General features: G+C 40.9%; 1 protein-coding gene across 2 annotated transcripts in view; it reads right to left on the bottom strand.

Annotated features, from left to right (window-relative positions):
- The window catches only part of KCNK10 (potassium two pore domain channel subfamily K member 10), a 71,230-nt gene that overhangs the window by 44,024 nt on the left and 12,455 nt on the right, over window positions 1–14,751 (bottom strand). For both annotated transcript variants that reach the window (XM_040559531.1, XM_040559532.1), the window contains one exon: window positions 853–1,181. In XM_040559531.1, coding sequence (XP_040415465.1) covers window positions 853–1,181 — 329 coding nt within the window. The remainder of the gene's footprint in view (window positions 1–852; window positions 1,182–14,751) is intronic.

Here is a 14,751-nt window from a genome sequence, read left to right as displayed (position 1 = left end):
AGCATGTTCACCTGTCTTTTGCAGACAGATGTGTGATCCAAGCCAGCCCTGATCCAAAAGCTGTATAGGCACATCAGCACAATACCACTTCCTGCTGAAGCAGGCTTGGCTTCTTAGCTCAAGTACCAGACTGCGCATACACAGCTTCTGCCTCAGAACTGACCTGTCTTCTGTGAACACAGAGCACAAGCAGGGAGAACCCACATTTATCTGCAAAGAAACAGAAAGATTTTGTTTTGCTTAGGAGAAGCAGAAAGGCATTGCTGTCTGCACACAAGGGCAAGGGAGAGGAATCAATTAAGCAATGGGGGGTTGGCTGTGGAAGACCAACTACAATGAAACAGAATTAGTATAGGCTGAAAACTAGGAGAATGCTTTTGCCATCACAGCAATGAGATACTGGAACAGCTTCCTAACAGAAATACTAAGCTTATAACACCTTTTAAAATGAAGTTTGATTCACAGCTAGGAAGTGTTATATAGCATGGCTGGGTGGACAAACACAACAATCCAGGGAGATGTATGGAGATAGGAAAATGTTTTGAAAATGTGTCATGTCTCACAAAAATATATTCCAGATATTAAGTTCTGATTTTCTTTGCATGCTTTTCATTATTCTAGTGAAGACATTTAATTTCTATTTACAATGTTCTGGAGACAATGTTTTTGTTTCCAGGGCTTTAAAACGACTCAGAAAGGGCCTGCTCTTCACTGTGCCTATTATGGTTTTTCTTCCACTGCACTAGGCAAGGCCCTGTGAACAATTTAGATCCCCACTCACTCAGCTGCCCAACAAACTGCCCAGCTGTTCACCCTAACATCCAAGAAATACTGCCATCTCCACATCCCTACCTGGATCAGTGTCTCCAGCTCTAGCTGGGTTACACAGACGTGTTCCCGAAGAAAGTCAGCCTTCTCCAGCGCGATGGTATTCTTCTGCCTGCTCTCGAAGGGCTGCTCCAGGGCACGGAAAACGAGTCCTCCAGCCACCAGGTAAACTACAACCACGACAAAAATTGCCACCACCGTTTTCCACTTCATGACCGTCTGCAGGCCCTGCGAAGGCGCTTCCATGGTAGCGACGACCGTTGCTCGGGAGGAAACAGAGAGCCGCGGGGCCGCGTAGTGCCCGTTTGGTTTGGGCTCGGGCTCACAAGCTGGCACCGGTGAGGGAACAGTCACTGAAACACAAAGTGAAAGCCCTTACTCAAAACCATATCCCTAAGGGCATGGATTTGATCTCCATACACAATTTTCCTAAATACCATTTTCAAATTGCATCAACCATGATATTTGCATAGATAAGACTGTTCTGACCTGGAAGGCTCCACGTGTGTTTTGCTCATTCATACACAAGTCATCTCATGGGGTTTTTCACCCATGGTTACCTATAGAATGGGACAGGCCAGCTGCATAAACAAAAGCTTCAGAAAGGTGCAGAAAATGATCCAACAAGAACATGAAAATTTTTACTAATTAGGATATACATTACACAAGGTAATGTTTGCTGGGAGACCCTGGCAAGTATTCGTGTCCCTAAATCATTCTAATAACAGTACTGATGGGCTAGGAAACAGACCATGATGACAGGTGATCTCTACCTGACCTGGTAGTGAGAGAAACAGAAAATGCTTTGCAAATCAAAATGCTGTTTAGCAAAATAGCAAAATAGCAAAAAAAAATAGCAAAAGCAGCCCTGTATTATTTACAAGGATACACAAAAACACTACTTCTAAAAATCTTCTTAAAGCCTGGAAGCTTCACAAATGTTAGCATAAATCATTCTCCACCCAAAGTGTACAGCTACCTGCATGTCAAAGCCACTCACATGCCAAGTATGAAGCCTTGAATTAGTCAGGGCTCTTTTAAATTTAAGAACATAGTGAGATATGCCCAAACTGGTATGGCTTCTCAGTGCAAAGCAGAGCATGGTGTACAGTGAAAAAAGCACAGCAGGATGGATGGTGGAGCCACCAGCTCAGGACTGGGACACTATGGCCATGGACCCTAGCACTACATGGGAGCTAATGAACCCCAACTTTCAGCCAGACTTATTAGCCTGACCACTGTGCCAAGCTACCAAGGCATCCAAATCAAAGCTGGCTTGCCTCCAAGTAATGCAGGGGTCTCAGCATCACACTTCCATATTCTCTGTTGCCAATGTTAGCAATGGCAGGATAAGGCCCAGTTCCTCAGCATCCACTGGTATAATGGTACTACAAGCGGGCTTTAAAGATGCTGCATTCATTTTAAACTAAATCCTTGCTATAACCTTACCACAGTGCAGATGTCACTGGCCTATAATTTATCTGAAACCAGGTATTTGATTTATTCATTTCAGACCTAAATCAGATTACAGTTAAAATACAGTCACCATAGCTGCATTCTCTGGACTTATTCCCAAAATGTCTTTGCTGTTTTGCTCAGAAATTAAAGCAGAAGGGTTTAGGGCATCTGAGCAGATTCTATATAACTTGAACATACAATGTGATTACACCTTGAGTTTGCAGCGAGCTACAACTCCTTCCCAGTAGAAATCATTTTATGGCACTTAATAATTTACAGAACTCAGCTGTTTACTACAGTCACATTTTCCTAGAACTGATACACCTCTTAAGCATCACATGACGAGATTAATGGTTCCCAACATGTATCAGCCAGGATGGAGTGACATCAAACTTGAAAGGATACTCTCTTAGATCCACATATATTTCACATAAATTCTACAGATTTGAAGTGACAACAAGGAGAAGAATGACAGTATTAGAAAGATCAATTTTTTTTGTAAAAGAGATCAAATATTTCATTCTAGACCTCATGAAAGGAAAGGATAATTTTAATTGCTGCAATGAGTTTCAGCAGGAAATATCAGAAGAGAATTCAAAAGAAAGGTAAAATGGAGAGGTTGTGTGAAGAGCAGGAAATCTCCCTTCTCTATAGACAAATATCTTAAATCTGAGTTATGACATCTCCTTATGGAACTAAGATAAATTTGAATATTCCCAGAAGTGGCTTAGCTGATGTAAATCAGTGTAACGCAGCTTCCACTAATTCCATGGAATTAAATCAATTTACATTAGTTAAAGCTTACTACTGTTGTGTATTATTGTGACTTAACACAAAATGCCCAAATCTGGGGACTGATTTTGCACACTTGAGATTACACAGCAAAATAGTTTCAGGATCCAAGGCTTATGTGGTAAAACGAGGAAAGAAGTCATATGACAGAAACAGCATGCTACGATTTTTTGACACAGCTACCCACCTCACCATGACTGGGATAGTCTGGTGTAGTCTGGGGGCCCTTCCAGTGTGGAGAGAGGCCTGACTTTGATACCCCACAAATGGTTTGTCTTTACTCATATGAAGTCAAGAGATTTTCCTTTACTCAGGAAGTCATGAGATGGTAGAGTTGAAACTGCTTTTGTGAGTTGTTTTTTTTCCTCTCTGCTAATATAAATGGTGTTTCTGATTCAAGTCATAATTCTGGCAAAGTGTTAATAACAGCTTTACAGTAAAATCATGGCTTGTTTGATTCTCTCTTTAAAGGAAAGCATATTTTACTGATTTAAGAAAAAGATGGGAAGTTCAGGGTAGGGAACATAAAATGTTCTTATAAATATTGTTTCATTTAAACAGTTCAATGGATTGCTGTGCTTGGCTTGCTTACCTCTAAAATAAAAGTTAACTCTTTTCAGAAGAACTGTGTTAAAGCCTTTCATTTTCTGCTATTAGTAATTGCTACCCTAAGTGTATGTAGAAATGTTGATCCTAAAATATTTTATCTTGTATATATTAATACACAGGAAGACTCTATCAAAGCAGCTAGTTGAGCAACTGATGTGCAACAAAGATGGTGTTTTTACTATGCTGACACAAAGCACAACTGCAGTCAGCACCCCAGAGATGTTTCAGGATAGATTTAAAGCAGCAGTTAGTACTTTAAAGGAAAACTAGTGTAGATACTCTATCTAGCAGTTATCTCACTCTCTACAACAAGAGAGTGAGGTTAGCGACTTGAGCTCATGGAAAGTCAGTTCTGAGCATCCCAAAAAGCCACAGACAGGAAAACCGCAGTCAAAAGTTCAGAGTGAGAGAGTATCATAAAATCACATACTGCTAGAAATATAGTGTCATAACAAAAGAGTCAGAAATGCTTAACAGAGCTCCTCTATCTGTAATAGGTTTGGTTCACTGCTTGGAAATAAAGGAATTCATTTCCTGCATTTTGCAAGTTTCTCTAGCATTATGTGATTTGATTATAGGACAAACCAAGAGCATGAGAAGAGGATATGTTTACAATAAATGCAGAGCAATGTCTGTCTTATTTATCCATACTTTTTCAGAATAAGCTGCTGTCAGACAGGCTTTTCCCAGAACAGAGTCTTTTCCATGTCCATTTGTTAAACTATATCAAAAGAGACTTAACATGCCTCATTAAAAGCAATGATGAATCTCCATGCATATGCACTCCCTACATTGGTAGGCAGGTAGCCTCAAAGGATCAGGTACCCTCACAGCAGCACACCAGTGTTTTGACACAGGCCTTAACCCTGCAAGAGAAACTTTTGAGTAAGCTTCAAAATAAACCAACTGAAGATACTGTCATTACATGTCAAAAAAAAGAGTTAGCATCTGTTCAGTTGTTCACCTCTAAGAAGACAACACTACCTGCATTTCATGTGTGTTCTGAACAGCACTGCCAGGCTTCCCATTGGTAATGTGAGGGGTTTAAATAACTGAGATTTCTGCTAATACTGAAGAGAATTAAGGAATCAAAGCTCTCACTCACTGACCATCAAGAAAACTGTGGCAAAACAAAACTCTGTAGTGTAAAACATTGTTGCTATTAAAACAATGCTCCATAAGACATTATTACGAGTTAGAAATTGCCCTTTGTTACTGCATGTACATTTCACTTTAGTCATTTCTATGTGGCTGAGAATTAAACTTTCAAGAACCTGATTGCATGAATTAGTAGATTTTCTTCTCATTGCACAAACAGAAACATGATACCACCAGGACATGTCATGTCTAGAAAAGAAAAAAAAAAAATTATTATTCCCTAGGGTATATTCTGCATATTTTATATTTTACAGAGATGAATCCTGTTCTAGCCTATTAGGAAATGACTCATTGATCAAGAAAGGTTTTTCTATTTCCTGAGCTGTCAATTCGCACAATTTATCAGAGGACACTGCTAATCTGATGTTTTCTTTAAACCACAACCTTGGCAAGAAAATGCCATGCAAATGCCAGCTTTCTTAGCACAGTTGAGTAGAAATACTTGTAAGCAATAATCAGAAACTGGATGGAGGAAAAGGACTCAAGATGTATTTCTTTATAATTTATGGTGTGAATTTAAGAACTTTCCTCATGATATCGGAACAATTGCATTTGTGATTTAAAGTCATTTCTAATGTAACCAACATTCAAATGTTGCTCATACTGATGCAAGAGAGTTTGAGGTTGGGCATTGCCAAGGAGGTCTCTAAATAATGGTTTTAAAGCTCTGGAATACTTTGAATAAGGAGACTGATGTTTCTAAGTAAAGGTTAGACAAACGTCTGTCAGAAATAGTTAGAAGTAGCTGGCCCTGCTATGCAGCAGCAAAGTGAGGTAGATAACCTGTTACGAGTCTGCAAAAATAGTTCTAATTTAAAGGGAACATCTCCAGACAGAGAGATTCAAAGTACAGCTGCCTCAAAGGGACAGCTTCAAATAGAAACCAAGCTGCTGAGAGGATGTCCAGCTGGCTTTTGAGCATGAAAATATACATGTGACTTTGCCATACTGACCCATATATATACAGGCAACTACTCTATCCAATATACCAAGAACATACTAGATACTGATGAAACCTGGTTGTAAAGGAGTTTCTCAAGTGCTTTAAACAAAACATGATTTTTTATAACATTCAGACCCTCTTCTGTGGTGTTCTTGTCACAATTTATATCTGTGAAAAAAATGTAAGTCAGGTTCAATGGAGTGTCTTAGTGCTTTTGTTTTCTTCCATGTTCCTGTGTTGCATGAGCACACAGAAATGTATGTATACTTTTATGATAGTATAATGGAGTATTTTTGACACATCTGATGCAAATGTTGCCTTCATAGGATCCAGAACAGAATTAGATTGAGGCCATATGTACTTAGGCATTCATAAACCCAGCAGCTGGCTTTGAGTTTACTACATGAGTTGATCCAAAATGAAATGAGTAGAAAGCCTGCACGTTTCCAGCAGACCAGGAGGTGCACTCAGTGAACTAAAAGCAGACCCATAGCTCACAATACTTCTCTGCAGGCAGCTAACATTTCTGAGATGTACTACTGGACATTTCATTTCCCTTTTTAGTGGGTCCATCCAAGGAAGAAGAGAACAACATACTTTCAGCTCAAACAAAAACATTTTTCGATGTGCATCTTAAGGTTTCTTCAAAAAACATTTACATAGTTAAGCAAAATAAAATTCCCATGGTGTCTTCCTTATCTTTGTCTTAAAACTAGAAGTTTAGTCAATTACAAAGGAATCTGATAATGCAGCCTGGCTTCAGAGAAAATTCATGAGCAAATCATCCTCCCTACAAAGTTCACAAGATCCTACACCGGGTTATCAGCACATGTACATCCTTCCTTTAGCGCTACTCAGTAAGCCAGCATTCCCTCCTGAAGTAACGTAGAAATATGATATTTTGCTAAGTGTATGAAGTTGCAGAACAGAGACCTGGAACACCAAGGCTCGGAAACGTCTGTGAGGTACTAGCCAAGGGCAGTTCTGTTCCCGTGAATCAGTCACTAAAAATAGGAGGAGCTACCTTTTCTAAAATGGATCATAAAGGACTGGGGGATGAAGGGACTCTGCTGGACATATTTATTGTACTGTCCTAGCAGGAGCCTCATTTATTTTGTTTCCACTGGCCAGAGTATTCTGGATGTTTGGGTTCCCCCCACCCCTCTTCTGAAATGGCCACAGGCTGAAGTTAACATCAAAAACTTACTGATGAACCTGTGTGGAGAGGCAAGAAAAAGCACAGCCCACCAGCGGATGTCTCATGATCTTGTGCTCTAAGGCTCTGGCTCATCTCCAAACAGAAGTTCCTGGGGGAAAGGGGTGTCTAAGCATCAGCTTCCAATCTGACAACCTCCCCACGGTCTCCCCAGAGTGATTTCAGCTACTGGCTGATTGGGTTAAGATAGCAGGGCTGTGCTTGGAAGCACGAGCAAGGATAAGAGGTGTGCTAGAGGAAGAGCTGAGGCAATCGGTGTATTAAGCTATCATCCATACGCACATCTCATGAATGTGTTGCAAACAGAAAATGCAGGAGCGTCTATGGATAATGGGAATTTGTGTGTCAGAGAGGAAATGGGTGGTTGTTATATGCATGAGTAGCAGAAGTAATGAAATGTAGAAGTTTCTGGCCATGTGTAAGAAAAAAATCATTAAGCCATTAAAATTTTGCATTATGAGGACATGGCTAATCGTTTCCAGGGCCACCTGCTTCACTTGCTGTTTCAGCCCCTAGTCTTCCCTTCTTCATCTCTATCTGCTGTGTTTTTTAACAGGTTTTGTAAAGTAGAGAGCATCCATTCAACCAACACGTGTAGATTTTTACACACATGGAACTAGAAAATCTGAATCTTAGTTTAGAAAATCTGGCTTTTAGAGCAAAAATCCCAGTAGACAATGATCGTGTCTGCCTTTGTGTCTGTGCGGCATCTTTGCATGATGCGGGCTAATTAACAGGTGACATTCCAGCTGTGATCAAGGAATGGGAGACAAAATCCTGCCTGCAGGCTACGATTACATACGGGGCAGAACATTAGTATCCCTGTGGCTGTTGTTCTGGACTGGGGCATAGTAATAAGCACTGCTGTCTGGGGACCACTGCATCCATACAGTCACAAGAAAACGGCTCTCTGTCAACATATTTGAAGCCGGTTTGGCCCTAGTTCCTTTGCACATCCCCAAGGATCTCAACCGCAAGGCTTGAGCAGTGAAAGAGTCATGTCGAGCCTGCCATACAAGGGGAATTTCACCCTCCTGTTTGTACAGCTCTTTGCTGAATGCTGCCATTGAAGTGAGAATTACTATTACATTTTACTGCTCATGAAAGCAAAGCTTGACATATTGTTTGCTTGGAAAATGAACAGAGTGCCTCCAAGCACATAGCTTTTCACTGCAGCGGTACCCCACTGGTTAAATCTAACATTGTTTTCCCTGAAGTGGGCTCTCTAATGCGGTATTAGCGCTGCTGACTTCAGCAACATCTCAGCAGTGTGCTGCAAATGCAGTCATCAGAGGCAAGGCATTCAACTAAGTATGGAAAGCGAGACAGGTAAAGGCAGAAAGGGCAACTGACATTAAACCAGAGAGATTGAATGTGCTGTTAGAAATAAAGTAGCACTCATTGCTCCCGATTGCTCTTGTCCCAGAGTGGGGTAGAGAGAAGGCAGGAGAAGTACAATAGGTTATAAACTGTAAGTCATAAAGTTGGTGTTTCCTTCCTGATACAGTATAATACTACTAAAACACAGGAAAAGTTCTCATATTGAGTTCTCTCTGTTGGTGGGGAGAGAGATGTCAGTAATATGTACCAGAGGGAATCATGTCTAACCATTGGCTTGCCACCCCTGGCAGCAGCTTTGGGGAAAATGTTATATAAAAAGGCTTCTGCAATTTTTGTGTCATTTGTCATATAATTCCAGCCAGTGCCTGAAATCATGATTCTCGGTAGGTTTCCAAAAAAAATCTACAAAATTCTGCTGTATCAGTTATAACTGAGACATACTAATTAATAGCTGTTGGAATAGCCCAACTGCTTAATTGATTTGGAATGCAGTTTTTACAAGAAAACAAACACCGCTGTTTTATAATGTGGCTTGTGTTGTTCTTCTTTAGAAAACTATAGTTCAGACAAAAATAAAAAAATTTAAACAGCCAAAATTGTAACATGGTTGAAACTAAGAGTCTGAGTTAAGCTGTCTCTTTCTGTAGTAACAGCTTCCCAACAATCAAGAGAGTCCTCACAGAGCAGTGATGCTGGTGCACTGGAGATCAGAAGAAATTTAAGTGTCTTCTCCACTCCTGGGGAGTTTCTTTAGTGGCAGATGTGAAACTTAGCTATGCAGCAAGTCATCAAAATGAACCTACCACTAAAAGATGCTGTCACACCTATCTGACAGCAGTTTTATCCAAGGGACAAATCTTGTGGGAGCATTCTTCAGTTTCTACTATCCATACTACCAGAGTATCACTGCTTCCATTTCACTGTGCAGCAAGCTGCCCAACTAAAACCACAAACCAGGCTATGTGATCTCCATGGCAGTGCATTGGGTTTATGTGGCAAGGCGTTGGTAGGGGTGGGGGACAGGGGTGGTCTCTGTGGGAGGAAGCCAGGAGCTGCCCCATGCTGAACACAGCCAGTTCCAGCTAGCTCCACAACAGGCCCACCACCATAGCACACAGCTGAGTCCATCAGTGAAGCTGGTGGTGCCTCTGTAAATGTTTATTCAAGAAAGGTCGAAGTGCTGCATATACAGTGAGAAGTGAGGAAATAAAAAAAAAAAGTGTGAGAAACTATCCTGCAGACATCAAGATTAGAGAAGAAGGAGGGGAAGATGTGCTCCACATGCTGTAGGAAATACTCCCCTGCAGCTCACAGAAGTTTTGGAAGAGACCATGGTGGAGCAGGTATTATCTCATGGAGAGGACGATGCTGGAGCAGATATCCACATTGCATTTCATGGAGGAACCCACACCAGAGGAGGTGGATTTTTCCTGAAGAACTATAGCCCAGGGAGAGCCCATGATGGAGCAGGTTTATCCTAAAGGACTGCAGCTCATAGGAAGGGCCCACGCTGGAGCAAAGGAAAAGTGTGAGGAGGAAAGAATGGCACAGAGGAACTGTTATGAACTCACTGGAACTCCGCATTCCCTATCCTTGCTGCACCACTCAGGGTGGGGAGGAAGAAGTCGGTTGGGAAAGAAGTAGGGTAGCTGAGCAGAGGAAAAAAGAAAGAGGTGGGAAGGCATTGTAACCTCTGCCTTTGTTTCTCACCACCCAATCTATTTTAGTTGGCAATAAACTAAATTCATTTTCCACAAGTCAAATCTGCTTTGTCTATGACGGTAATGCATAAGCGATGTCCCTGTCTTTATCTTGACCCATGAGCTTTTCCATCTTATTTTCTCCTCATGTCCTGAAGAGCAGGTGGAGAGCGTGGCTGGGTAGGTGTCTGGCAGCCAGCCGAGGTCGGCCCACCACGACAGCTTGCACAAGGGACAAGAGAGCTAAGGACACCATTCCGTCTGTATCACTCAGCAGTTTTATCTTCAAGTCCCCCCAGTCATGGTGTGCATATGGATTTTGGTGAAAAAGTCACCAGTCCATTACCATCATGCTCCAAGGATATCAATGCATAGATCAAAACTTAAACTACAGTGATGAGGAGGAGATAGCTACAGAGAGAGCAAGCAGCCTTCCAACGGTAATGCCTTTTTGTCATTAACTACTGGAGTTGGGTCAATACGGAACAAAACCATTCATTTGTCTTATTGAGTGGATTTGATTTTTTCCACTTTTTATCACCTTTCATTCTCATTTTTCCTTCCTCCAAATAAGCATTATATTTTACTCATTTTCTATACACATTTAAGGAAATGGCTGTTAGCAGCACACATTTTCACATAAAGCTAAATGTCAAATTCATTAAATATTTCACGCTGGCAGGAGTTGTATACACTCTTAACTAATCTAGGAAAAGTAGCAATACAATGTGATATCTCAGACAATTTAAAAAAAATCTCTATCTGTTTGCAGATGTTAAATGACAAGAAATTGGGTGCTATGTAAACTTGACCAGCTGTATTGTTTATTAATTTAGTTGTGATTAGTTTAACAAGTGTGTAAAAGATTAAAGAATCTATGCAATTACTATTCGCCTGAGCTCTGCTATGTCCCTTTTCGTTGATTTCAACAGATTTTGTGAGGGTGTTGGAAGACTTTCTGGTATTCTATCATTTCACTTTAGCTATTCTGAACCCAGCCTTTCTAAAGAGATAGAAAATAAGTATGTAAAAGCTAATTTAATTTTAGTCAAGACACTATAGTGTGAGAGAGGAGGGTCTGAATACGATTTTTATGCCTATTGTATTTCTGAAAGGTGCTCCTACTTCTAATTGTAATTTCTTTAAAGCACAGAAGAACAGCAGTTCAAGCACCCAGCTCACATGGACCTTTCAAAGCAGGGAAAAGAAAACCTCACAATGGTTGCTTAGGAAAAGAAAAAGTCTGTAGGATGAAGAAGATCTCAGTGCCCTTAATAATTTTATTTTTAAAAAAAAAAAAAAAAAGAACCTCACTAAGTCAACAAATCCAATACTAAATCATTTTTTTATAGGTCCTGATTAATAATTACATATTATAATTATTTATTTCATAGAGAATAAACTCTTCAAAGCAGGGGCCCTAACAACAGCAGTGTTTAAAACTGGAGTGTCATTGTGTTGAATCTGTTCCAAATAGTAACAAGTATTACCACATACTTCTGTCTTCCAGATAACTCTGGAAAAATCATGATGCTAGACAACAATCATTTTCCTTGATCCTACATGTGAGGAGTTCAGAAGTATTTCTAGGCTCCTTCTTGCAGATTGATTCAATTTTCATTAAGATTTGCACTGAAAACAGGTTTAAGCCCAGAAAAGTCAGGTAGCTTTTCAAGCATAGTGCTGTGCTTCTGTTTATAGGCCTATCAAAAAAGGTCTACTTAAGACCTATCAAAAAAAAAAAAAAAAAAAGAGGGAGAACATCTATGCTTGAATTCTTTAGCTTCATGTCCTTAGAATCACTGAACCACAGAATATCCCGAGTTGGAAGGGACCCACAAGGATCATCAAGTCCAACTCCTGGCTACGCACAGGTCTACCCAGAAATTCAGATCATATGACTAAGAGCACAGTCCAAATGCTTCTTAAACCCCGACAGGCTTGGTGCCGTGACTACTTCCCTGGGGAGCCTGTTCCGTTTTTGTCTTCAACACAGACTTTCACAACCACATATAGTTAGCAACCAATGAAGATACACTTTTCTTTCTTCAGAAAAGGAGACCAAACTTTGAACGGCAGAGAAAAGGCTTCTGTAGTCAGCACCTTTCTCTACTCCACTTATCACCAAAATATTGAATGGTGACTAAATATCAGCATGCTTCATTGTAATTGAGTGTTAAGAGTACAGGAAAATAAAAGGAAAGAATGAGTTAGCAAAGTACAGGAGGTAAACACCTCTCCATGTTTTAAGAATGCAAGAAATATCAGTGTCTTCCTTCAACCGGTTTTGATTAACCTTGTATCTTGGTTTGAACAACAGTAAATCAAACTCCATTGCATATTCAAATATCATTTTTCCATGCAAAATGATAATCAGGCATTTTTTTCAACATCCCACTTAGATTTTCATTGCAATATTCCAAAGTATCATAGAATGGTGTGGGTTGAAAAGGACCTTAAAGATCACCTAGTTTCAACCCCCCTGCCCTGGGCAGGGTTGCCAACCACTAGAGCAGGCTGCCCAGCGCCCCATCCAGCCTGGCCTTGAATGCCTCCAGGGATGGGGCATCCACAACATCTCTGGGCAACCTGTTCCAGTGCCTCACCACCCTCTGAGTGAAAAACTTTCTCCTAATTTCTAAACTAAATCTCCCGTCTTAGTTTAAAACCATTCCCCCTTGTCCTGTCACTATCAACACATGTAAACAGGCGTTCCTCCGCCTGTTTATACGCTCCCTTCAAGTACTGGAAGGCCACAATAAGGTCTCCCCGGATCATCTTAATCATCCCCCGAATCATCTTAATGTAAATGAAAATGCTGTTTAGACCAAGTGCAAAAAAGTGAACTGTAGTTCACAAACAAAAATAATACACTGACCCAACAAAAACAGTGATAAATTCTTACCTAGATCCTTTATGAATAGGGCAACAAATAACCGATTAATCTGTTTCAAGGAAGTAGGGGACTGTATACTAGGGGAAAAGCCCATCTACAAGGATAACTAAGCACGGGAACACCTACTGAGATACCAAAATCTCCTTCACTGGGAAGTTTCTAACTGGACATTCAATCATCTGCCAGAAATCATTTAGGTGTCCGAGCGTGCCCTGCATACCCGTAGGGACCCAAGAAGAAAAGCAACTAGTGAAGGGTAAATAAGAAAAACAGCCTAATGCTGTAGGCTGTATTCATCATCCAGGACATGTAAACAAACCAGTAAAATGTTAAGGATATTAAAAAATAATAATAAAATAATTCATCTCAATATTCTAGTCCTGACTCACAGCAGGAAAAATGCTGTTGAAATTCTTTCCCTTCCCTTCTGTGTAAGATAGTCAAATGCATCTCAGCATTCCTTTTTGTACCAGTCATGCCAAAAGTTTCTAATAATCTTTCATGATTATATAAATATCTCAAAGCATTTTACAAATAAAAGACAAACCCCTGTGACACCGGAAAAAAACTGATACTGTATGTATTCACAGTTTGTCTCATGTAAACACTGACACAGCTTTTAGCAAACGAATTAAATGAATTAAAGATTAATTTCAAAAGTTGATTAAAACAAGGTCTTTGTTTTATATGCATCAAGTAGGTACAATTATTTGATTAGCAAGTCTTCAAGTTCTTTTAGGGGACATGTTCTTTTCCACTACACATGACTCAGTGATGGTCTGTCTGTTACAAGATTAATAGATAACCACAAATGAAACTCCTTTCTTTTGTTGGTCATAAAAGAGAAATACAATACCCCTAAGTAAGTTGCTCTTGGTGATTATTTACAAGAACTTCCAGGCGGATTCTAAGCCAGCCTGTCTGCCATCAGACCTGCAGTCAGAGCCTGCCCACGAACCTAAAATGGACTGCCCAAGACCTACTCTATTGCAAACACAGCCCTAGCGCTCCTGCGTACTGAGGCTATGCAAATTGCAGGGAAATAACAGGAAGCCCAAGCATGGCTTGCACGAGTATCAGCCAGAACTTATGCACTGACATTAAAAAAATCTCAGCAAAAGTCACGGTCATGGGATGCTGGGATACTTTCCCCTCCCTCGCCCCTCTCCCAGGCACTGCACTTTTCTGAGGCATACGTGACAGCTCACTGGTCGGAAGGGTGGGTGTACAGTGCAGGGCGTGAACTCCAGGAACAGCTGAAAGCGTCTTCCTTTTTTTCTTTCTGGCTTGACTTCAGGACAGCAATCCTCAGGGGGTTCCTAGCTAACACTTATTGGCATTACCATGAAGATGCACTGCTACTGACACCATTTGTAGCGCTACTTACAGAGCTGCCAAGTCCAGACGAATACGTGAGGGAGATTTGCCTTGTGCTGGAGTGAGATTGCACACTGCTGGAGAGCAGTTCGAATTTTGTTTCCCCTGCTTCGCTTTCTCTCTCTCCTGACCTCCCTTCCACGCTGCCCTCCTCCAAATCCATCCATCTGCTCTTGTCCCTCACTTCTCTCCAGTCGTGCTGGCAGCGTGGGAGGCAGCATACCTGCATCTTGCTGCTCAGCTCCTCTTCTCGGCGCTCTGTACTCATCTGCCCTCTCCATTGCCTCTGACACTTGAGCCCAGAGCAAGGGGCCAAGCACATGCCCACATGTGACGGGACTCATCAATGAACTCCCTGGCAAGGTACTTCAGGTATTGGAAAATAGAGTAGAAGAGCATTACACGAGGTTTAGGAAGAGCAGAGGGGAGGTTA

Source organism: Cygnus olor, chromosome 5 (assembly GCF_009769625.2).
Source record: "Cygnus olor isolate bCygOlo1 chromosome 5, bCygOlo1.pri.v2, whole genome shotgun sequence".
In the NCBI taxonomy this organism is placed as follows: domain Eukaryota; kingdom Metazoa; phylum Chordata; class Aves; order Anseriformes; family Anatidae; genus Cygnus; species Cygnus olor.
This window is presented reverse-complemented; position numbering and strand designations above follow the sequence as displayed.